Source organism: Humulus lupulus, chromosome 5, assembly GCF_963169125.1.
Source record: "Humulus lupulus chromosome 5, drHumLupu1.1, whole genome shotgun sequence".
Lineage (NCBI taxonomy): Eukaryota > Viridiplantae > Streptophyta > Magnoliopsida > Rosales > Cannabaceae > Humulus > Humulus lupulus.
Genome location: NC_084797.1, coordinates 236,589,311 through 236,615,296, shown reverse-complemented (window position 1 = coordinate 236,615,296; position 25,986 = coordinate 236,589,311). Strand labels below are relative to the sequence as shown.

The window sequence follows — 25,986 nt, the reverse complement described above, 5'->3', positions numbered from 1 at the left end:
TATATAATATATAAATCAAAACATAAAAATACCAAAATTTAAATTATTATGAAAACTAAATTTAAAACTAATAAACAATATCAAATAATTTACTTTAAAACTAGAATGTATATATAACAAATTCTTGGTTTAACGATTTTTTTAAAATAAAAATTATGATATTATTTATTTCTTTTAATACTATAGACAATGTTTTTTCTTTACTTTTTTTAAATATTTTTATATCATTCTTTTATAGTACATGATATTGTATTATTTATTTAAAGTTTAAATAATAATTAAAAAATATAATAATATATATATATATAAAGGAGAGCTTCAAGGAGATGATGTGGCACTCTAAAATTACTCCAAACTATTTTTTCTATTTTCTCCTTTAATCTAATTTTTTTATTCATTTTTATTAATAAGGGGATGATGTGTCATTTTAAAATAATTCCAAACTATTTTTTCTATTTTCTCCTTTAATCTAATTTTTATTTTTTTTTATTAATAATTATTTAAACTTTATTTTTTTAGATATTTAAATAAGATATTTTTTTAATTAAATACCTAATAAACTAACAAAAACTACATTAAACGTTATTTTTTTAGATATTTAAATAAGATATTTTTTGAATTAAATACATAATGAACAAACAAAAAATAAAATAATAAAAAAACCTACAAATATATACTACATAATATACTAATAAAATAACATCTTTGAAGCGGTATATAAAAGATTATCCAAACGAGTAATCAACATTTTGATAAAACACAAGGTCCACGAGTTAATTTTAAAAAATAAAGGGTCTAAACGGGTAATCAGCTAAAATACAAAGTTCAAAATGGTGTGAATCCTTAAGTAAAACATAAATTATATATATTTATATAATTTACTTTATTTAAAGAATTTTTAACACTTTGAATAAATACATAGTCCAAAGGTTAATTTTTAAAAATAAAGAGTCAAAATAAGTAATCGACCAAAGTATAGTGTTCAGATAACCAATCAATCTATTCCTATTTTTAACATCTTGACAAAACTTGAGATCCACAAGTTAATTTTTAAAAATAAAGACCCCAACAAGTAATCGGCTAAAATACAATGTTCAAAATGATGTGAACCCTTACAAAAAAACATAAATTATATATAATTTAATTTTTATAAAGAATTTTTAACCTTTTGAATAAATATATGGTCCAAATGTTAATTTATAAAAATAAAGGGTCAAAACGGGTAATCGGCCAAAATACAATGCTCAAATAATCGATCTATCCAATCCTATATTTAACCTTTTAACAAAACACGAGTTCTAAAAGTTAATTTTTAAAAATAAAAGATTCAAACAGGTAATTGCCCAAAATAAATCTTACACAAAACATAAATTTCCATATACATAATTTAGACTTTTTATAAATAAAAAAAAATCACACAAAGCGTATAATAATGATAATAATAAAAAAAAATGCACACGTACAACAAATTTTTTTAACTTTGTTTTCAGTACTTTAATTATTCAGAATTTTTCAAAAACTTGCAAGAGATTTGATATACAATGGACACCATTATGAAGAAAAAATTGTATTCAATACGCCCTCACGTGTCCATATAAGGAACATGTTGTACGAGTAGGGTGAAAAATAATCTATGTTGTAGCATTCTCCTAAAAGTATTTTAAAATATGTATATTTTTTAATAAGTACAAAAGACTGCGCGAAGCGCGGTTATTTTTTCTAGTTTTAAATAAAACTAATAACAAATGTGGATTCTACATTGCTTATACGTAGTGAGAAGAGAAAAGTAATATATATATATATATATAAACATATAAACCCTAGGTTAGCTACTTGATTTTGAAAGCCTTATCTTTGTGACACTAAACCAGCTGCATACATACCAATGGAGGATCCTGTCGAGACAATCAAATTTGATGAAATTAACAAAATGCACATAAAACAAATGTGTGTCTCTGATCATTTAGCCACCAACCAAACAAATCAAGTGGTTTCATGTTCAATTACAGTATTTTATTAAGTCATCACTTATTCTTACCGACAAATAATCCTTGTTATTCATTTAATATATAAGGTCTCTTGGGGTATTCAAATCACACAAATGTTATTCATTAAAAGGGCATATATCACTACAAAAAAAAGGTTATATACCGAGAACACTATACCGACAACATGTCCTCGGTATAGACATTTCATATGCGCGGGACATTTTCGCGGTTTTGAATAGGTTTAGTTGCTATACCGAGAACCTATACCGAGAACATGTTCTCGGTAGAGGGTTTATAAATATACCCCACAGCCGCGAAGCCCCTTCTCCTTCCTTTCTGGTTTCTCTCGGTTTTCTCCGAGCCGTCCGCCTCCCTCCGCCATTTTCCTCCGTTTTCCTCCCAAAAAGCTCGGTTTTAAGCCTCAAAATTGCCAAGGGTGAAGGGATTTCTGTGTATTTGTTGAAGGTATGGTTTATTTATTCATTTTATATATATATTTATGAAATTGTATAATGATATTTTGTAGTTTTTGTTTGAAGGTTGGGTATTCGGTTTTTGTTGGACTAAAGAGATTGCTAGCAAGATATTGAAGGCATTGGTAAGTTTTTTTTAATTTTTCTGTATTTTTTTAATTTTTTTTCAATTTTTGAATAATTTATGTTTTTTTATATAAATAATATAATATTAATTTTAATAAAAATTTGAAATTATTATATTAGATAGAATGTATTTATTTTTAGGTTTTCAAAATAAGTATTAGTAAAAATGATATTAGGAATTAGAAAATTGTTATATGAGTAATTAGTATTTTTTTTTAAACAAATTCTATGTTGTTTTGGTGAATTTTATGTGTATTAAACATATTAGTAAATATATTAAATATTTGAGTGTTAATTTGAAAATTTTGGTGGTAATGTTAGTATGTTGTTGTTGTCAATTTTAATTTTTTTTGGTTATGTTAGTAGTAAAAATTCAAATTTTATGAATATTGATGATTAATTTGTTGTTGTTAATTTTTAGTAGAATTTTAATATTTTGGTTAGAAAATTGAATAATTAATAAAATTTAGACTAATAATTATAAATTATATAGTCGTTTAAAATGTATTTGTAATGCTCTCTGCATGATCTGGGTCTGGATATTTTTTATGTCTTATTTGCAGGATTTTAAATTTTGGGATAGATGAAAATATAGTCGTTATGCTGCCGAATTTTTTATAGAATTGTAAAATTTAGAGATATTGTGAATATTAGTAGAAGTACTCAATAAAATTTCTAATTTAATAAATAGTGAATTGATAAGTAAAATAATATATTTTAAAATTAAGATTAAAAAAAATTAACATTAACATTATGCAACTAAATTTTAATAAAAATAAACATTAATTAAATAATTTAAGTAATAATTAAATCCTAAAGTAAATAAATAAATTTTAAACAAATCTTAGAAATTTTGTTTAAATTAATAAAACTATTCAATAAAGCATAAGTAAAATATGTAATTTAATAAATACTAAATTAATATGTAAAAAAATAATATTTGTTAGTTCTGATTAAATAAAATTAACAAATATATTATTAGAAAACCATTATTAAAATTAAAAAAATTAAATTTAATATTTGTTAGTTTTAATCATTATTAAAATTAAAATTAAAAAAATATGTTTTTAATAATATTTGTTAGTTTTTTTTAATTTTTCTGTATTTTTTTTAATTTTTTTTCAATTTTTGAGTAATTTATGTTTTTTTATATAAATAATATATTTTAAAATTAAGATTAAAAAAAATTAACATTAACATTATGCAACTAAATTTTAATAAAAATAAATATTAATTAAATAATTTAAGTAATAATTAAATCCTAAAGTAAATAAATAAATTTTAAACAAATCTTAGAAATTTTGTTTTAATTAATAAAACAATTCAATAAAGCATAAGTAAAATATGTAATTTAATAAATACCAAATTAATATGTCAAATTTAAATAATTTTAATAATATTTACACTGAAATATATTATAGTTAGATATCATAAAACAACATAATTAACTTCAAAGAGCATAAGACATTAAAAAAAACATATTTAATTTTATTTGTTTTTTTCTTTGGTAATAAGAAATTATTACCAAATTTCTCAAGAGAGCTCGGATTACTTGTTTGACAGTACACAGATCCGGACTGTCCTCAATGGTCAAAAGTACCAAATGCCTCGAAAGAAAGAATACTTGCACATTTGGAAGTAAGTAGTTTATGTATTTTCCGATGCCCAGAAATTACGGTATTAATTTCTTGCTAAAATTAACTATCTTAATTAAATATATTACTAACGATAACTTTTTGCAGAAACGTTCTGTGATCAACAAGGAAAATAGAAGGAAACTGAAAGAGCTTAGCTATGGAGGTTCTCAGTCAATCCCAGCCCTACGCTATAAAAAGGTTAGTTAATTAATTATTTTTTAGTTTATTTTTCTTATTTACGTTTAATTATTAATTTTATAAAAATATATGTACGTGACAGCGCAATTTAGAGACTGGGCAACTTGAGTCCATCCCGGATAGCTGGATGGATACTCACCATAAATCAGGCACAGGGTGGGTGACAGAGACAGCCAAAAATACTTGGGTACGTTAAGTTTTTTTAAACATTTTTCAAATTTTTAATTGTTTCAAAATTTTAATTACATTATACATTGTATCACAGGAGGAATTGCGTGCATACCGCGACACACAGCAGACACAGGCAACTGATACTAAGAGTTCCACACCAGTTTCGAGTGCGCCTGAAGATGAAGACATATCTTTGGTACAAACTGTCTTCGGAAAACGACGGGGCCACCAGAAAGGATATGGACGTATCCTTAACATAAGGGGCCGAACTCCATTTGATTTTCGTCCTTCACAAACTAGAGATGAAGAGTTGTCTGAGATGAGAGAGCGTCTTCGACAGTTAGAGGAGCATGTCCGGACTCATTGTATCACCCCGGGATCTCAATGTGCCCCACCACCACCCGACGACTCAGTAGGACTTATGTATGAATTTTATTACAATTGACTATTACATTATCATGTTTAAGACAATTCTTTATTTTGATTCAGCGAACATACTCTTATGTTTTTATTTATATGTTTAATATAAGTGTTTTAATTTTATTTTATTTTTTTCTATTTAATTCAAAATAAATAAATAAGGGAATAACAAATATAAAAAAAAAATTGGGGAAAAGTCTATACCGAGGACATTGTCCTCGGTATATACCACTAAGATGTCGGTATATACCAGTACGATGACAAATTGGGGATGGTTGTACCGAGGACTTTTGTCACTTTCTACCGAGGACAATGTCCTCGGTAAAACCTATACCGAGAACATTTTTAATGTCGTCGGTAGAAGTTTTGTTTTACCGACGCGGATGTACCGATAACTTTCTACCGACGATATTGTCTCGGTAGAGGTTATACCGAGGATATTTGGGCTTATACCGAGGACATTTGTTCTCGGTATAGGCCCTGTTTTTTGTAGTGTATACGTACAATGTACATGTATGACCTATTAATATATATATATAGTTGTACTAATTTGGAGCTTTATACATATAGTTCATATATATTCTAATTAGTACAATGCAAGCTGTTTTATCATTTTATAATAAAATTATTTTAGTATCTATATATGTATATTATATACACCTTATACATGTTAGTTCATATATTCATGTATGTTGTCTCAATTTCTGATCAAATTAAAAATAAACTATAATAGTAACTTGTATTTTAAACAACTAATTAACCATTGGATCATCAACTTTGGAGAAACAAGAAAATTAACTCCTCCGCTTTTAAAAATAACAATTTACTTTTCTTGATGAATCAACTACTATGGAACTTGACTGAATTTTACAGCAATGTATTAATTAATTTGCTATGAAGTGCATTTAAATATACTAGATTATGATTTATGAAGCTTTCATAGCTAGATATAAGATATATAGAAAAAGTGTGCATTTCTATTGATTGAAAAATATTAGGCAGCATTAATGGTGTGCTCAACCCCACATGTTAATATAATTGCTAATTATTAAATTTAGAATGAGCAAATTTTCAACATCACAATTAATAAAAGTGATACTCCCATTTAAAAAAATAATTAAAGTTTGAATCATCCCTATTGGTTTTTATTGATTGAAAAATATTAAGCAGTATTTATGTGCTCAATCTCACATGTTAATATAAATCCTAATTATTACATTTGAGAGTGAGTAAATCTTCAACATCACAATTTATCTCATAAGGTATTAGACACAAAGCTCTCCTCGGTTTTTTTTTTAATATATAAAATTAATGATATTTTGCTGAATACGTACATTTTTTTAATTATAACAATTTCATTCCCTCTAAAAATTTAAAAACACAAATAGCCTCAAAATCAGTATTTCCTTATTAAATTTGTACCCAAGTTTCACATTCAATATGATTTTATTGTGGAACACACTTGTTGACCCAAGATTTGACCAATTGACACGGAGTCAAAACGTGATTGATATGGATGAATGTATAGAGAAGAACGCAATGACAAAAGTAAAGAAAACACAGTAATTTATAGTGGTTCGGCCCCAGGATTTGGTAATGACCTACGTCCACTTAGAATAATATTGATATAAAATCAGAAGGGTGATCAATGAACCAGGGTTCAATGAGTTTCACTCTTCTCTAAAGAACAATACAGATTTACTTGGAGAATTACTCTCGTTTCCTACGATTCGAAAGCTCCAAAAAAAAGGTCCCCCCTCCTTTGAGCTATCTCTTCCTATTTATAGGCTCAAGGAGGGTTACAAGAGATTGTTACAGATATTCTTCCCTGAATAATCGGATATCCAGAAGATTGTACGAGATAAATTCGGGATTCATAAAGATCTTCCCATAAATGTTGCCTTGTACGCGGAACTACCGACCAGACTGGTCGCGGGTAAGACAGGCTTACCCTGCTTCTACTGTGTCTCCTGGTCGATACTCTAGCAGACGCTTCCAGGTATCAGCCACGTGTCAAGAGATTATTTGCCACATCACCAATGCTAATTTATTGGATAACAACACTAATATATATATATATATTTAAAGATTACCCCACCTAATTTTTTTTACAGGTAAGTAATTATAGGATTTTTTTTTGGTAGGGACTAAAAAAGAGGCGCATTAGTGCGCTTTTTTTGTGTTATCTTATATTGTAAATAGTTTTTGGTGCGATTTTTTTTTATAACCGTGTTTATTCTAGTTATTTAGAGCATTCTGCATATTTTCATGAAATTCTAAATAATTTACAGTGTTGAAAATAAGATTCAAACACGTTTGTTGTAGGTCTGACTAATTTTTTTATGCGCGTAGAAAACAATATGTTTGAACCTATTTTTTGACATTATAAATTATTTAGAATTTTTCGAAAATTTGCAAAATGGTCTAAATAACTATAATATATACGATCATTAAAAAAACTCATCCCAAAAACTGTTCACAATAGGATAACACAAAAAAGGTGCATTCTAGCCCCTACCATAGATTCATCCTGTAATTATATGTGTTTTTTAAAATAAAAATAATTATGTGCTCCCTTTTTTTTCTTAACAGCACCTATTAGATTTTTTTTTCACATGCATGTAATAAATATAGTTAGATTTGTTTTCACTTTCCTCTCACTCAACTAGTAAAAGTTTTTTTATTGAGTTATAGTTGAGACACATTCAAATTGCACATGCTATTTATACACAATGATATGTAATTAATTTCAAACACAATTAAAAGTGATGTGGTCCCCACTTAAAAATATCTATCTATGGTAAAATTTAAGACATATCATTGTGTGTAAAAAGTATGTACAATTTAAGTGCGTGTCTAACATTACTCTTTTTTATTCTATACAATTTCTAATTTGAAATAATAATAATTACAAGAATAATTAGCTATTCTTATTTATTTTTTTTTTTATAAAAAAACATATCAAAATAAGGTAAAAGAACTGCATTAATATAACTCATAAGAATAAAATCATGACTCAACTAGTGTGGAATGATATAAATTGGGATATTGTGTAAAATTTATGGTGTTTGACAATTTCATAACATTGCTCTATTGAAATTGGCTATATGCTATTTGCAACAACTTCTAAATCTACCCTAAATTGCTCAATTGAAATTGGCTATATACTATTATCAACAACTTCCAAAACTACCCTAAATTGTCAACAACTTCTAAAACTACCCTAAATTGCTCTATGGAAATTGGCTATATGCTATTTGCAACAACTTCTAAAACTACCCTAAGCAAAACTCAAAGTAAGTGCCATTGTTATTGGCAACAAAGCAATTACCTTTGTGTAAAAATACAATCATTTCATTGATTGATTTTTGTGGAGTACATCTGTTTGGTATCTCATTAATTTCACAAATCACTCAGAGCATTTAATGCCACCCATGTTTTTCTAACCAATTGCGAGTTGCATCGAAAACAAAATTACCCAATAATATATATTTTTATATATATATAAAAAAAACAATAAACTACCCAACCCATATAAAGATGACAGCAGTTAAATCTACACTAGTTTTGAAAAATTAAAAAAAAAATCTCAATTATTTATGTCCTATTTGGCTGTCCTGTCCACTAAAAGCTCAAAGCCCATTAAGGACATTTCCAAAAACTCTCTCTCTTCCTCTTCTTCTTCTTCTCTCTCTCTCTCTCTCCTTCTCTCTGCTATATAAACCAATCCTCATCTTCCATTCTCACCCTATCTCATTCATTCATTCATCATTTGAAACCCAAACCAAAAAAAAAAAAAAAGGAGAAAACCAAACCACTACCCACCATAACCAAAAGCTCAAACCTTTAGAAAGTATAGTAATTTACTTTTTCGTTGAAATGGGGTTTCCAGTGGGCTACACAGAGCTCTTCATACCAAAACTGTTCATCCACACACTATCCTTTCTGGGTTTCATCAGAAAGTTCATTTCAATCCTTTTCAGCTATCTGGGTCTCCAAGATTTCATCGATTCACCGGACATCAATGGCGTTTACTCAAACAGCTGGTCTTCATCTTTCTCTGACTCTCCAACGACGACATCGGCGACGACCCATGTACCGGAATTCCACTCAGTTTCAGCCCTTCTGATCCGGGAGAGTTTGCCGGTCGTGAAGTTCTCGGAGCTGGTCGACCCACCGGAGAGCTGCGCCGTCTGTCTGTACGAGTTCGAAGGTGAAGATGAGATCCGACGGCTGACAAATTGTTGCCATATATTCCACAGAGGGTGTCTGGACCGTTGGATGGGATATGACCAAAAGACTTGTCCTTTGTGTAGAACACCTTTCCTCAAAGACGATCTTCAAGGCTCTCTTAATGAGAGGCTTTGGGCAGCTTCTGGAATTTCTGACTTTTACTCTGACTATTCTCAGATTACTGGTTTGTAGGGTTTTTCTTTTTCAATTTTTGAAGAAATATCAATATCAATATCAATATGGGTTGGTGGAGTGGAGTTGTAAATATAGGAAGGAACCAAAAAAAAAAAATGGAAAATTTGATTCTGGTAAACCAGAATTAGATTATGCTGATGAGTTTTGCTTTGTATAGTTCTGAGAAATGAAAATTACTCTTAAAAAAAAAGAATAAATAAATGATTGAACAAGTAAGATCTATTCTATTCTCTTCTCTTCTCTTCTCTTCTCTTTAGTGTGATTGTGTGTATTAATTTCTTTTGACCTTATATTTGTAGGTTTGTGATTTTGGCATATATTATTAGGTATCTTTAGAGAAAGAGATTGGTGACACTTTTGGTCTTGCTTTTGTATGCAAATTGCAATGTGTAGTAGTGCTCATTCATTCAAATTTGGTTTTGGCATTATTATCTAATTAATCAAAGATTAGTAGCTAATAATAAAGCTTTGGTTCTAAGTTCAACTAAGAAATCATTCATAATTATATAAAAATTGAATTAAACTAATAATAATAACAATAATGATTCAGTTATGTGAAGATTTTTTTGGTTTGATGCAATGATGTTGCCGTCTTATTGGGATCTCATAATTAAACAATGAGTGCATTTTCATTTATGTGTGATGATATCATCAAAGTTCTTTTTTTTTTCTTTCTTGCATTTAAAGAAAATCATCCGGGTTTCCGGGTTTTCTTTTTTCTCTTTTGTTTTCTGGGAATCTTATTTCTTTTTTCCTTAATATATATATATATATTTTTTTTTTTTTTTGTGGGGTAAAGTTGTTTAATTTGTTTATTTTTATTTTTAGTACATATAATTTTTGGAGAGAGAGAGAGAGAGAGCAATGCAATCAAAGAAAGTCATCTTGAAATTTTTGAGACCGGGCCAACATCCAATTGAAAGCAATGGAGTAATGTGGTCCATTCACTTACTTCACTCTCTCTTCTTTTTCCATTTTTTTTAAAGAAAAAAAAAGTTTGTCTTCAAAAGAATATTTCAAGAATATTTAGTTTCCACTGCAGAAATAAAATTGTCTTGTGTAGATTCCATAAGTTGTTAACAATTTGTCTTAAAAATTAAGATTTTTTCTTTTAAAATTTCATTAGCTATAATTGAATTGAGTCATTGAATTAAATATGCTGAGTCATTGAATTGAGTGTTCAATCTGATCTAGTTGCTTTAGATTTTTTATTTTTATTGTACACTATTTAGATAATTAAAAAAAAATTGATACACCACAAAAAGAACATGATTATGCTCATAAGTATAAGAAAAAAAAAATGTATTGATTTAAGTGCTTAGTAGCTTTAGTATAATGTGTTCATATAAAATATATTAAGGTGGTTGTATCTATATATACTAATTAAGCTCATATAATATATCTAGATCTAGATAACTACTAGAAAATCACAATTGGAAAAAAAAAAAAAAAAGCACTCAATTTATTGGAAATTTATTACATTATCATTTTCATTCCACATTCATTTTTTATATATGTACTACTCCATTTGTAATTAACAATTATGTGTGTGAACTAAACTAATTAAAAGCATGATCAAATTTACAATTCATAATAATAATAATAATAATAATTTGATAGGTGGTGTATATTAATGGTGATGAATATTTTATATATATATATATTAATGATTGGTGGTAATAATAGCTAAAATAATAGAGAAGGTAGACGCGGCAAGTGTTCAATTGTGTACAAAAAGTCTACACGTCAAGGATTCCTTAAGTACATAATATTATGCTTATATATAAATAATAATAGCTACCAAGCTTTTCATATTTAAATATATATATAATGCCTAAACTTTATAAATACAACCATATGTCACCAACAATAATAATATACCAATATATATTTATTTATTTATTTGTTTTTGCTAGAGAGTGAACCCCACATATTCTAATGCTATGTATATATACCCACTTCCAATTTAATTGTTAGAAAATTTGACAATGTTTCTTCCCCCATCGATCCTACCATTCTATCTATTTCAAGTTTTTCAACCCTTCTTTGTTTCTGTTTTTTTTAATAAAAAGAAGAAAAAAATTATACATTTATTCATTTCTTCTAGAAGAAAATTACTTTATAATGCATAATTTATGGACTTTTATACACATATATAAATATAAATACTATACACGTTGAACTTTTCTATATGCAAAGGCGAGCACCTTGCAATATTGAGAAAATATTATTTTGGTCTTTATATTTTGTTAAATAATAATTCGGATCACATATTTTACAAAATGGATTGTATCAAAATAGTATCCTAGACCTAATTTTTGTAAAAATATTTTTAATTATGAGAAAAATTCTTGAGTTGTTGGAGATGAGATATGTTCGCAGTAGTTGAGAAAGTGATCGAGAAGGTGATAATGAAATAATATATTTGAAAATATTTTGACCAAAATCGAGTTTATAGTACTATTTTGATCTATTTTATAAAACACAGAGTCTAAAATATCATTTAACAAAACACAAAGGCCGATATTCGAGAAAAACACAAGAGTCAAACTAATTTAATCCCCACAATATATGTAGGTAAGTATTAACAAGTGGCAGTTAAAGTCATTGATTATGCTTAATTATAAGAATATATGCATGTATAAATATTTATATTATAAGGGCATGTCTATTTCAGACGTAGTAGTATCTATCTAGTATTTAATGCTTCAACGTTCTTCTAATTTAATCAATATATATATATAAATATATGTTTATATCATAACATATAAGGAAACGTAATTGAGTAGTTGAGAGAAGATATAATGTTGAAAACAACAGATAAGATTATGATAAAGGGTCAAGTTTCTTTGCGATTTCCTTGGCTTTACATTTAATTAAGAGGTGGCTAAATTCGGTCAACATTCTCTAGAAAGAAAGAAAAAAATTCTTCTTTTTCTAAGGGAAAAAATGGATGTTTTTGAATTGATTTTTAATTCCTTATATTTGGGTTACTTTCACTTTGTCACAAGCTAATTAATATATAGTTCTCAATTATGTCTCGACAAAGGACTAGTCTTTGTTCATATATAAAACTAATTCTCGTACATTGTAAAAAAAAAAAAAAAAGACAAAAACATAAATTAGTCTTGTTCATATATGTATTATTAAACTTATATTTTGAAAATCAACAAAAATCACTCCTTATAGCTATATATATATATTTATAACGTGCAAAAGTCTCTTTTTTTAGATTTCATCTCTATCTTGTTGATTTTTTTTCTTTTAGTTATGATGTAACGGTAAATTTATCTTTCCTTTTTATACACTTTCATTAAGTTTAAATTTTGTTTTGTAGGATTTAGTTTCCTAAGATATCTGATTTATAAAGTTTTTCTTTGTACGATCTTAGATCTGTGTGGATTTTACTATTTTCTTTGTTACGTGGTGATTTTGTTTAGATTTGTGGCTTTCAAATCCAAATTTGAAATATTTGGCAATTCTTTATGAGCGTGCTCTCTACCAATTGAGTACCACATTTCTTCGATAATTGAGGTTCTTATACTCCGCCACTTAAGATCATGACGTATTTAGTGCTACACTTATATGATTTTCATTTCATAAATAAAGAGTGTTATTATTTTTACTTAGAATAATATAATTCTCGTCAATTAGTTGTACCAATGGAGTGTAGTAGTTTTGCTGCATTTAAAGTTTGTTTGAGAAAATTTGTTAAACTACACTTTGAAATTAGTATTGTATCTATTGAAATTTTGTGATGAATTATTGATGCCATTTATTTAGATTCATATTTTATCTACAACCCCTTTCTACCAAGAAAAAAAAAAGGGCAAAGTAGTTAAGATTTATACGTAAGCCCTCTCTTTTTCAGCTAAATATAAATATATATAATAGGGTTGGTTACCTTTTTGTTAGCTAAGTTATCATAATAAGATGGTGAAATAAATTTGGCATTGTGAGTTGACAACTTTAATAGTGGGTTGGTGGGTTTTTAATTGCGTAGGGTTTCAAGTTTTGACTTGAGCTCAACATTTATATGTAGCTCACATACTATTTCTTTTAACCATAAAAAAAAAACTAAAACAAAAAAAGCAACCCAAAATGATGAATTTTCATTTGAAATTAGTTATGAAAAAACTATACTTCATCGTTTTCATTATGAAAGAGAGTAATAACTAATAATTGTGATATGGATTAATAACATATATATTGTTTTTCAATAATTAACTTTTAAAAGTAATTGAGAGTGTATTTGGTGTGATATATTATGTTGCATTGTATTTTATAATATATTTTTATGTCACATTATATTTGGTACCGACTAATATAGTATTATATAAAAATATATTATAAAACACAATTTATTTTAATACAATACGATATAATACAAGTACCAAACATACCCTTAAGCGTATAAAATCAACGATTATTTATTTTGGCGAGTTTTGCCTAAAATTCACGTGGGGGAAAATATGGGTATCTCTGTGACCGAAAGTAATTGTAATGGCTAATGGGGCATTTACATAAATATAAATATATTTTATATTTATATGATTTTAGAATGTATACATAGGATTGATGTAAAGATATAACTGCTTTCTATTTCAAATAATTGATGCCTTGCGTGATTGACCTAGTAAAATGTAACCGTCTAATCACATGAGTTTCACTAATTTCAAATTTCTCTCCATAATAATAATAATAATAATAATGTTGTTTTCTTTATTTTATTTTTTTTTGACAAAGATATAAACTTTCATTAGAAATGCAAATCTTGCAATAATACAGATAATAGTTCAGAGGGTACATTAGAGATACCCCAATGACAATAAGAAATTACACTTGTGGATCTCGCTAGAAAGTGAGCCACAATATTAGCAGATCGTTTAATAAAGTTAATAGAAACAAATCTTGATTGCAATTCTTCCATAAGGCTCCTGCAGTCAGTAATAATTCTCCCAAAGTAGGAATATAGAGATGTTGTACTCCGAATCGCTTGTACTGCGACCAGACAATCGGACTCGATCTATACTCTGCTCCATTGTTTCTCCTTGACCCAACTTAATGCCTCTTTGATGCCTAAAGCTTCAGCCAACTCAGGAGTTACAGTACCCGATCATTCTTAGCAAAAGCTTCTATCAAAGAACCTTTGGAGTCCCGAGCTACACAAGAGAAGCTGAAAGTTTGGGAAGCTTCAAAAATAGTTGCATCAGTATTAAGCTTAATCATTCCATCTGCTGGGGGGTTCCAGTGCTCGCTGCCATCAAACTGTGTAGCGGAATGAATAAAACTAATAGCCTTTGAAGAACAATGAAAAAATGTATTATTATTGATTAAGAAATTACAACCAGACTAATGGCCATATATATAGGCTTTTGAGGAGGAATACAAAGATCAAGAATTATTATGGTCTGTTACAACAAATAAAATAACAAACTTCTAATCAAACTAAAATATGGACTATATTAACTGAAAAACAGAAGGTTTGAGTAAACCTGTACAAAGCAGGGACTAAAGTGTAAGCCTAAATTCTTAATAAACTGAGTAACAAAACCCATTGAGAGATCAAAGGATCTGTCTTGAGCACTAATCCATTGATTAAGCACAGTCTTAGCCAATGCAATCACTTCGTCCACTTCATTTCCACTTTGCTTCCAAACAAGTTCGTTTCTGCTTTTCCACAATGCCCACAGTAACATGTTGTTTTCTTTACTTATTTGTCTTCTAAATAAAGAAAAAATAATGAATGTATTTGTATAAGATCATCATTCAATTATTAAATATCTCTCCATAGTCAATAAATCTGTTTTAAGTTTTATAACCAAAAGAAAAACCAAATCTTCTTCTTTATCAAACAACATATAAAAATCCCATTCCTATTCCTATGCATCCAAATATAGTATAATTATGTTTTTGGATTAGATTCAAAATGCTATATCCATGAATGTGCTCTCTCCTTCATATCAGCTAGGCACATAAAGTTCTCACCAGCCAAAATGGATTATGAAGATTAAATTAAAAATCTCATTTTTAGAGAAGAAAAAACAATATTAGGTTGGTACCCTAATTTTGGCCATTGAGAGTTTAGATCTGATATGTGGACCAAAGGCATATGAGGTGTCATGACTCAATCTCATGCATTTAATGTCAAATTGAACCCATAAATGTGTTCCTTGGAAGTATGGTTATCTTTGGGCATGATAATTTTTTAGCCTTGGTAAAATTATATATGAAGAACTCTTAAGTTTATAAATTTTACCAATATTTTAAAATATTTTAATTATTTTATTTTTAAAATTAACTAATATTTTATTATTATTTCGAACCCTGACTTACAGTCTTAAGCTTAGGCCTAGTCTAGTCTGCCTTTGTCTGTGAACGACCATGTTTATCTAATTTTATATGGTAGACTTTGCTACTCATGTTTAAACTTGTTCAAAATTTAAAATGTGATTGATTTTGGGATATTTATCAAATTTTCAAGGTAGTACCTACTTATAGCTCAACTCAACATGGCGCCATCATGTGGCCCTTGAGGCTTTATGGCCTTCACCATCACCACTCCAAAGGCAAGTTCAAGCATTTAAAGTTCTTCCCCTTTGATTGGAGTATTATCCTCCAACATATTTTACCAAAAAAATAAGTGGAAATTACATTTTATATGGACTTTTTATTGAAGTTTTAAAAAATATGGCTTTTTTTTCAGCATAATTTTTTTATGGCTTTTTATACTTTTTTATCATTTTTATGGCTTTTTTTTTTCCACATTTTTGTCAAAATTTCTGATTATGCCATATCTTTATTACTATTGAACTTTTTTTTTTTTCAAGTAGAATGATAGTTTTGTAATGTCATTTTATTTAATTTTTTTTAACTTTTCTATACTACATTTTTTATGGAAAAAAACTTACATTTTCAGTTATTATAAAGGGTAGTTTTCATATTTTTATATTATATTATTTTAACTTTTTTATATTACTTTTTATATTATTTTAGGTGACATCAAACTAACTAAATAAGCATGAAGCAAGAATTGTCGTTGGTATTTTAAAATCATTTTAAAAAATATCTTGAAAGCTTCCTCCTGCCATCTAAAATCAACCAGTTCTCATAATAATTTTCCTTTCCTGTCCATGAGATTTTTATTAGTTCTGACAAAATATTGGTCATTTTTCTCAAGAGCCTCATCAATGGTGCAAAACTACAAAATTTAGAGAAAAAGTTTACTGAATGTTACTGAACATATTAAGAAAAAGAAATGCACTAAAGGACATTGGTACAATTAAAGCACCCGAACAAATAAATACACATATATAGACATAGCAAGAGGGCATATACATTTTGTCTTAGTATTATAAACGATGGGGACCACCCTTTTAGGTGTTTTGGTAGGTTGATAATCAGGTTCTATTATATATCTTAGCCAACTCCTATTCTTAGGTCCTACTCTAAGATTGTATTAGCCAAACACTTGGGGTAAGCAAACAATCCCTTTGACTTTCACATTCTGTAATTTCTATCGAATTTCTTTAATTCCACTCCACACAAATGATTTGATATACTACTCATTCTTAACAATCACAATATTTACTTATCTTTTTTGCACTCTTAATTTACTTGGAATGAAACTTCCCCATTACTAGAATTCTTTGACTCCTAAGTCAAAATTTGAATTAGAATTCTCTTTATATAACTAATTTGTTATTTGGTTGTTTTGCAAAAATCTTTTTTTTTTCTTTTTGTGATATGAATTGTGTTTATTATTTTTTATTTATTTATTATAAACATTTTTTTTCTTATTTTTATATTGTATGTTTCTTTTTTCAAATTCTGGGTAAGGTAACCAGTTACTTGATTTATCTTTGACAATTATGTAAAAAAAAATCCTAGAGCTAGGTTAAATAACATGTACCAGGAAGAGTAACTAGTTACCCTGAGAGAAGTAACCTTCTGCCATAAGAGGGGTAACCAGTTACCATAAGAGGAGTGACGGGTTACTCTTATTAAATATGAAAAGAAACATCAAATCTGAATGAAAAAGAGGAAGAACACTTCATTGAAAAAATGAATAAATAACTATGATTTTAGTAACATAGGTAACTAGTTACCATAAAGAACCCATAAATATATACACACATCATAACGTGAAGGTAACCAGTTACCCATAGAAATATACACACAAAAAACGTGAATGTAACCAGTTACCCCAGAAATATACATACAAATAACGGGAAGGTAACCAGTTTCCCCAAATTTGAAGATAGAAAAAAAAATTAGATCCATCCCTTCTTCTCTCTCTTCTTCTTCATATAATTTTTTTTTCTAGATTTGAATGTTCCCATCAGGGTAACTAGTTATTCATTCACGTTTGCATATTTTTATTAGTTTTATTTCCAAATTTTGGTGTTCCTATAAGGATTACAGTAAAAAGAAAATGCTGAAAAAATTGATTTGAATTTTTATATATAGTGGAAAAAACCATAAAAAAAATTACAATAATAAAAGATAATACATAAAAAATAGTAAAATAATTATGTAATGTTAAAATATGTGTGAAAAAAGGGGAAAAAAGAAAATGGAATGAGAAAAAAATAAGTACAAAAAAATAAGAAAAAAGAAAGAAAAAAAACTTAGGAAAGAAAACTAAAAAAAATATGAAAAAACAAAACAAAAGAAATGATGAAGGAAAAAATAGATGAATGAATAAAAATGAAAAGAAGAAGAAAAATAATGGGAAAATGGAAAGAAAAAATTGGTAGAAAAAATTGAAAAAAAATGGAAGAAGAAAAAAAGAAAGAAAGAAAAAGCTCATATGTTTGAAAAATGAAAAAAAAAAATAGAAGAAGAAAAAAAAAGCTCATATGTGTGAAAAAAGAAGAAAAAAAATGGGAGGAGAAAATAATAAATACAAAAATGAAGAAAAAAAAGGAAAAAAAACTGAAAAAATATGAAAAAAAAACATTACAAATGAAATAAAAAATTTGATAAATTAATAAAGAAGAAGAAGAAGAGGAGGTGGAATGGAAAAATGGAAAGAAAAAAAAAAAGATAAAGAAAAAAATTGGTAGAAAAATAAATAAATAAGTAAGGAAAAAAGAAAAAAAATAACTGAAAAAATAATTAAAAAATTGAAAAAATTAAAAAAATAAAATCACTTTCAAAATTAAAGAAAATATAACTATGATAAAAAAAAAGTGACATTTCCATATTTTAGTTAGCTACTAATTGTGTTTCCCATATTTTAATTTTGTCTTTAATAAATTTTCCCATACAAATTAAGAAAAGTATAATTCCCATATTTTTGCACATTGATGGTATAAAAGCCATATTTTTGAAAAATCCCCAAAAAATAATCAAATCTATTGAATTTTATACTACAAAATTAAATAATATTTTTCAAATAGTATACTACTTTGATTAATTTTTTGTACTATTTTAGTTATTTTTTTTAGTTACAAACTAAACTATAACTTATTATTTTGATCTTTTTCATTATTTTTTAAAACATCTTTTGTTATTTTATTCAACATTATGTTAACTTCTAATTTTAGAACATTTTTTAATTTATTATTTTGATTCTTTTTTTGAACGTATCATTAATTATTCGACTATTTTCTTATAATGTTTAGAATTATAAATAACCTATCAAAATCAAATAGAAACAACAAAAAGAGACTCATTGTTTTGATTACTTTTGATAACTCAATATTTTTTTTTAATTTTTTATTTTAGTTGTTTTTAAAACTGTCTTATTCATTTAGTTACTTTAGTAATAATTTAAGAATATTTGCAGCGACATAAATATCTAAATTTTTTATTAGAAAAATACTCAATGTTGCATAAACAATGTGACTTTCCTTAAGGAGTTTTTGAAAACTACCCATTTTTATATATAGCTACATATTTTATTTTTATAATACCCACAATTATAAAGAGAGTGACTAAAATATATTTGGTTTACATTTTTAGGCCAGCAGTTTACATTTAATACTAAAATACATTTGTTTTACATTTTTTGGTTTGGGTTGTGATTTACATTTCAAATACAAGAATATTTTTTGGGTAAAAATAGAATGGGCCAACTAAAATCTGATACTGCATGTAATTTCTTCTAAATACAATTTAATTGGTCCAACCCTAATTGTAAAACAAATTCTAATTATTAAACATTTATCTTCGTAATTTTTTTAAATATTAAACCTATAACAAACGAGGATGTATGGCCTCAAAATTTTACTGCTTTAAATTAGTTCAACTAATTAAAAGTTTGTATTTAAAAATAAATTTAATGATAACTCACTCGTTTCAGTAAACTCAACAACATTTTGATCAAGCACTCATTATTATTATTGCTACGGTCAAGATTCGTAGCACTTTTCTATTTGCGTTATCAATATATGGCATTCTTCTAACTATTCCAAAAAAATGGTCAAGATTGGATAAAATTTGAACTTAATGAAAACGTGAAGTAAATGCTTGTTCGGGTTAAAAGAAGAAAAAAACAGGTACATAGTTTATCCAAAGTATGGGTTGGAACAAAAAGACTAGAGATTGATTAGAGTTATTAGGTCCATTTACAATCATATTCATAGTATAGTATCGTTGCCTTTCCTTTTGTTCTAATGAGTCATTCTAATTAAAAATAAATATACATGCAATCAAAGCATCAGTGTGACAATCAGTTCCATGAGACATTTAAGTAATCAAATCTACAAATCATTTCAAAAGTTCTTGCAAAATGAAGCAAGTTATAGCTTGCAACACTAAATCTTCTCATTTGCATTTATTGCTTTTGTTTTGGTGAGATTCATTTCCACACAGGGCAACAAATCACAAGCCCAAATGAGATCAATTATATGAATGCGTATGCAAATATGTAGATTTTGACATCGATTCACTCCAATAAATGAGATCAATTAAAGAAAAAATCGAAACAAATGTTTAGAATTTTTTATTTTGTTTAGTAGAAAAAAAAACCCAAATGAAACACCACCACCATTTCCATTCACAAAGCAAACTAAGATCTCATAAGCACCACAACTTGTAGAAGTAATGTCAGGTTCGATACACATTGGAACTTCACAGTGTATTTACTTTCATGCCCAAATATTCCCTAGTGAAGAAAGAGCCCTCCGTACACAAATATACCAGATCGGCATGTAATTTGTCAAAAAAACAATTTTTATTATCACCTGGAATAGCCGGAAGGTGGATAGCCGGGGGGAGGATATTGAGCTGGAGGATAACCTTGTGCCTGTGGAGGAGGGTAAGCATAAGCTGGTTGGGATGGATATCCAACCGAGGGAGGAACTTGCTGATCGATTCGAGACATCTGCTGAATAGGAGGAATTGCCATCACTGGCTGAGGCCCAAACTTTCCATCTCTTTTGTCCATTTCAACCTTGTGTTGTGTCTGCAAAAAATCATGGGCAGTCAATTACAGAGTGATCTCTCATGTATAGATTTGTGTACAATGCTTGCCGTAAAAAAATTAACAAGCATGGACTACGCCTTGTACCTGCATGCATGCGCACACCCTACACCAAGGGAAACAACAATGAACGAGTTAGTTTAGATTTAAAACCCAGCAGGACTGAGAAGTTTCAGAGGGAAGAGAAGGAAGTCTTACGTGCAGTACACCATCTCAGCCAAACAAGACAACAATTGAGAGGCCTGGGAAATTTCCTCGCTTCCAACAATCATTGCAACTATGGAGAAAATGCACGCAACTTGCTGTAGGCAGAACATAAAACCCTGGAAACAGTAGAAAATATATTTAACTGATTCACTTTGAATTGCTTCTTTGGAAAAATAAAATGGACTTAGAATCAACATATGTGCAAATATGAGAGAGAAGGAAAGCATACAATGATGCAATTATCACATTGTGTAGTTTGTATGTTGAACTCGTCTTGCAACAAAAAGCGTGTTGAGGCCACTGAATTTCCAAAGCAGAGAACAACCTGGAAGATCAGCACACATAGTAAGAAATGAATAACTACTGAAACAACGATACATTAAGCTCTGTAGACATGCTTATTTACCATTTTATCTACTATAGAGAAAATAAAAAGGCAAGGGATATTGTCGTTTGTGTTCTCTTTCTATACATATATCTTAAAGTGGTAAACAACAAGTTTCCGTATCACCCTAAAATTCTAAATAATTCAGCTATATTATATTACACCAATAGAAAAAACTAAGAAAACATTAGGAAAAAGAACAGAAAAAAAAAATTTGGTTCATTTTCATATTGTTCTTATATAAAGCTTCCAAATATTTACCTCAGTTGCCAGGCAAAATTCTGGACATCTACTTTCTCCACACCTTCCACTGCAAGGCATATAACCAGCGCAGCACACATATCTACAAAAAACAATAAAATAAAACATCAATTCCGGGGAACACTCACATCAGCAGAAATCAGTTTTCTGGGATAAGTAAAAAGGTACCAAGTACCTTGACATGTCATTGTACAGAGCTCGTTTCCTTAGCAAATATGATACACAAGGCGCACTATAGTGAAATAAAAAGATTAGATGTAAAACAAAGGACGGGAAATCTATCAAAATTAAAAAGTTTGCATATGTTTTTTGCAGTTAGAACTCTTGCCTACGAAATTTAATAATTATGCTCACGTGTTTATGTTCATATGTGTGTGTGTGAGGTAACTGGGAGTATAGAACCCAAGGCACATTCTCATAATGAAATGCATGAGAAAATAAAAATACAATCTACAGAAATCTTTGCAATTGGATAATTCCTCTAAGGACTTAAAAAAAGACAAAATACAAATTACTAATGCAAACACAACCCCAGAAGAAACCCAATTTTGAAGTTTAGATAAGCCTGAAAATTACAAGGCCTTGCAAGCTTATAGTTAAGGGAATTGAACATGAATACTTAACTACGACAATGCCACCAAAGATATCCAACCAGCAAAAGCCAAAATCTAAACAGACTGATATAGATTAAGATTCAATTATTAAAATTAACAATGAAGTTAACAACCCAAAAAAAATGTGTGATAAAAAACTCTATTCTACTGCCACTTATAAATGAGATGGTGAAGCACAAGTGCTCTTGGCTGTTAAAGCCTGCACTTATAAATGACTCGAGTTTACACATCGGGTTTAAGGGCTAAGAGGGCTCCATTGTCTATCACTTCACACTTTACAATTAACATTCTAAAGATGAAGAACAGCAAATTAATTTCCCAAAACCATTTCAAAATTCCCATTCTAGTACAATGCCAAATAATTTCACAACCCAAAAAAAAATCGAGAAATTCCACAAAAGTTCACATTACAGATAAACATTATGGACGAAAGTGGTAGGAACCAGAACTTATTGCTACAAAAAAAACAGATTACACGATTAATTATGAATCATCAAAGTCAATGATCTTGACAGGAAGTCAACAGTCCCAAACAAAATTTAAGAACGCGAAAATAGTAAGAGCAAAAAGATTTTGAATCGCATAACAAAAATATTCTAAAAAAGATGATTAAGAAATTAAAACCAAAACAGATCTAGAACACACTCACCAAAACAACGAAAGGCAACAATCTGCAAAAAGAAAAAAAAAACACACACACATTCAAAACTAATTAGAAACAAAATAAATACAGAGAACGAGAGATAAACATAATAATTTTGAGAGAGAGAAATTACAAGGAGTATCGGCCTGAATAGTGTTCGTGAGGCTAGTGTGCCAGAGATTTCGATAATTCTGGCGAACTTGCATCTTCTCAAGGTGCTCTCGCGACGCCATGGCAGCTCAGTTGAACTGATCTCTCTCTCTCTCTCTCTCTGATTGGTCTTTCTCCGGCGAAGTCAGGGGACGAACAAACTGTATGATTAAATCAAAATGAGATTAGACAAATAAATTTCTACTATTTCTAGGGCTTCGCTAAAGGAATGAATTTTCCCAGAAGCCAAACAGTACTTACGAAAATGAATACCCGGAGACTTCGAGAAAGAAAATTTAAGAATTCGATGACAAATTAAAGAAGCCAATCAGAAAATCAAATTGCAGAAATTATATTATATATTTTTCTTCAAAAATAAATAAATAAATACATTTATGATAATAACGCGTACAATAAGGTGTTGACGAAGACGACGGCAACTTAAAAAAAATTAAACAATAATTAAAAATTAAAAAGCAGCGTAAATATTAAGATAAAAATACGATTGGACGAGGCTCCACGCCACTTATTTTTCATTGGTCTTCGGTGGGCCCCACTTAATTTATATATATTTTTTAAAATTTTGAATTTGAAACGACAATTGCTTTTTCGTTTTTCAAGTCAAAACGACAATTGCATTAAAAGAATAGTTTTGTCTAAAAAAAATTGGTAATTGATAATTTCATAAATACAAAAATAATAATAATAATAATAATAATAATAAAATTATATATGTCTGTGAAAAAAAACAATTATATATATATATATATATATTTTAGTTATGATTTGATAAGGTTCTTTTTTTAGTAGCCTATTAAAAGTTTTATAGGAAGAAGCATTTTCAGAACAAGCTTTTATGCTCGGAATATTTCCAATTAGAGTATAATTTGGGCCATTATTGATTTCTTGTTTTTCTTTAATGGATTATCAAAGTGTTGCTTAAAAGTAGTGTAAAAGAATGTAGCTTAACAGCAACAATAAATAAAAATAAAATGTGATAGAAATAAATAAATAAGAAGGAGAGGTTTAAGTGTTACTTCAGCCAAAATTATGTCAAAATCACTCTTCATATTTCAAAATTTCTTTTCAATTTATTGAAAAATTTCTAAAGTAATATTACATTATCACAAACGATTGAAAGGAAGAAAAAAAAACACCAAATTGAAGTACCAACGTAATTTGAAGTGTAAATATGCTAATATATATATATATATATTTATAAAAAAGATAAAGATTACATATTTAATGAAATTAAATTCCAAACATTTTCCAACCCAAAACTACTCATGCCTCAGAATAATTGAGTATGTAACCTTTGACATGGACCACATGGCATAGACTCAATCATATCATGTGAGGATGCATCCATATAAAAAAATTGGATTTTTATTCTTTTACAATTTTCAGATTCAAAAAATTGGGGTATTGTTTTGAACTTTTGGATATTTCAAGCTTTTAAATTTCTCAAATATGTATAATCTCATTTCAAACATATATATCTCATAAAAATACATAGATTAAAAACAATCACAGCAAACGGACACTCAAGTAAAAAATTATGCACGTTCAATTAATTGTATCGAGATTCATCGAAGAGTATCGAGGTGCATCTAACTTTTCATGAAAATCATAATTTTTAAGGACCCATCGAGTTTCATCGAATATTTTGCAAATTTTAACGTTTCAGATCTAAAAAAAACAAATATCATATCTAGATCTATTCAAAATACATAGATTAGTATCCTAATTGAACTTTTAGTGGGTTTAAGATCTAAATCATCAAAAACTAAAATTCCGTAATTTATGATTACCAACTTTTTATTTAGTTACCCAAATTATTTAAATACGAAACAAACAAGTTGGCATAGCAAACCAATATTCTGTAGCTACAGACCAAGATAAAGTCACTACAGAATATCAAACCAGTGTGATAAAATAAAATTAACTGAATAATAAAATGACACACAAAGTTTTTACGTGGTTTCAACATCCTTTTGGATATTACTAGTCCATGGGGCCACGCCCAGAGATAAGATTCATTAGTCAAATTTCACAAGTACAAAGTAATTGACTTAAACAAAACTTAGACTCCCTCTAATGGTTTTGTCGCAAGCTTGATATACTCTTTCTTTGCTGAATGAATCTCCTTAAGACACCAAGGTTTGTACTCCCTTCAAATTGCTTGATGAAGCTTGCTTCCTCCCGATGCAAGACTTTGATGAACCTTCTCCCGAAGGTTGTTCTTCACGTTCTTCTCTTTGAGATTTTGCTTAACACATAAGCAATTACACAGACACACAAAATAACCAAGGAATAGCAAAACAACTATCATTTACAAAAGAAAGACACTCTTTTAAAAGTATAAGAAATTAAGGAGAAGAAGAAGTAACCTAGGGTTGATGCTTTGGTTGGTATTTATTCACAAAATACTTACCCAAAGCTAGCTTTACACAATTCTAGACGCACAACACACACAAGGAAAGTTCCCAAAAATAAACTTTCAATCACAATCAATGCAACCGAAATTGTGGGAACACACAGGGATTTTGTAGCTGCAAAACAACTCAAATATGGACTTGATCATGGTCAGATTCTCTCTTTGACTAACTTTGAGAAGTTACCCATTCTTGGCTGATTGTGAGCTGCCTAGAGATATATTCGGTTAACAATAAAAAAGAGAAACAATTAGATAAATTTGGAAAGATAATAAAGTCTAAAAAGATATGTAAACAATAAGACTTTATTTGTATATACTTACCAAAAATACAATAACCAATAAAGGAGAATTATTAGAATATTAAAGCTATAAAATCAAATATAATTTCCATAACATAGTCAACCGAAAATGTAACGC

At 28.3% G+C, this 25,986-nt stretch overlaps 3 protein-coding genes across 4 annotated transcripts; 2 read left to right on the top strand and 1 right to left on the bottom strand.

Moving 5' to 3' along the window:
• The first annotated feature begins 2,517 nt into the window (after positions 1-2,517).
• On the top strand, positions 2,518-5,141 carry LOC133834075 (uncharacterized). Its single transcript, XM_062263584.1, has 5 exons — positions 2,518-2,586; positions 4,151-4,225; positions 4,330-4,422; positions 4,505-4,609; positions 4,688-5,141. The coding sequence occupies exons 4-5, from the start codon at positions 4,550-4,552 to the stop codon at positions 5,036-5,038; spliced, it is 411 nt and encodes a 136-aa protein (XP_062119568.1). The 5' UTR covers positions 2,518-2,586; positions 4,151-4,225; positions 4,330-4,422; positions 4,505-4,549; the 3' UTR covers positions 5,039-5,141.
• Positions 5,142-8,701: 3,560 nt separating this feature from the next.
• On the top strand, positions 8,702-9,670 carry LOC133778466 (brassinosteroid-responsive RING protein 1-like). Its single transcript, XM_062218406.1, has one exon. The coding sequence runs from the start codon at positions 8,893-8,895 to the stop codon at positions 9,436-9,438; it is 546 nt and encodes a 181-aa protein (XP_062074390.1). The 5' UTR covers positions 8,702-8,892; the 3' UTR covers positions 9,439-9,670.
• Positions 9,671-20,334: 10,664 nt separating this feature from the next.
• LOC133778465 (uncharacterized) lies at positions 20,335-23,548 on the bottom strand. 2 transcript variants are annotated; one of them, XM_062218404.1, is made up of 9 exons: positions 23,394-23,548; positions 23,116-23,293; positions 22,989-23,010; positions 21,901-21,957; positions 21,726-21,807; positions 21,309-21,404; positions 21,071-21,195; positions 20,960-20,978; positions 20,335-20,854 (listed from the first exon to the last, which is right to left on the bottom strand). In XM_062218404.1, exons 2-9 carry the CDS (start codon positions 23,213-23,215, stop codon positions 20,630-20,632), a joined length of 726 nt encoding a protein of 241 aa, XP_062074388.1. In that variant the 5' UTR covers positions 23,216-23,293; positions 23,394-23,548; the 3' UTR covers positions 20,335-20,629. The 2 variants fall into 2 exon arrangements, with proteins under 2 accessions (XP_062074388.1, XP_062074389.1); XM_062218405.1 differs by having other exon boundaries at positions 23,406-23,424.
• Positions 23,549-25,986: the final 2,438 nt, after the last annotated feature.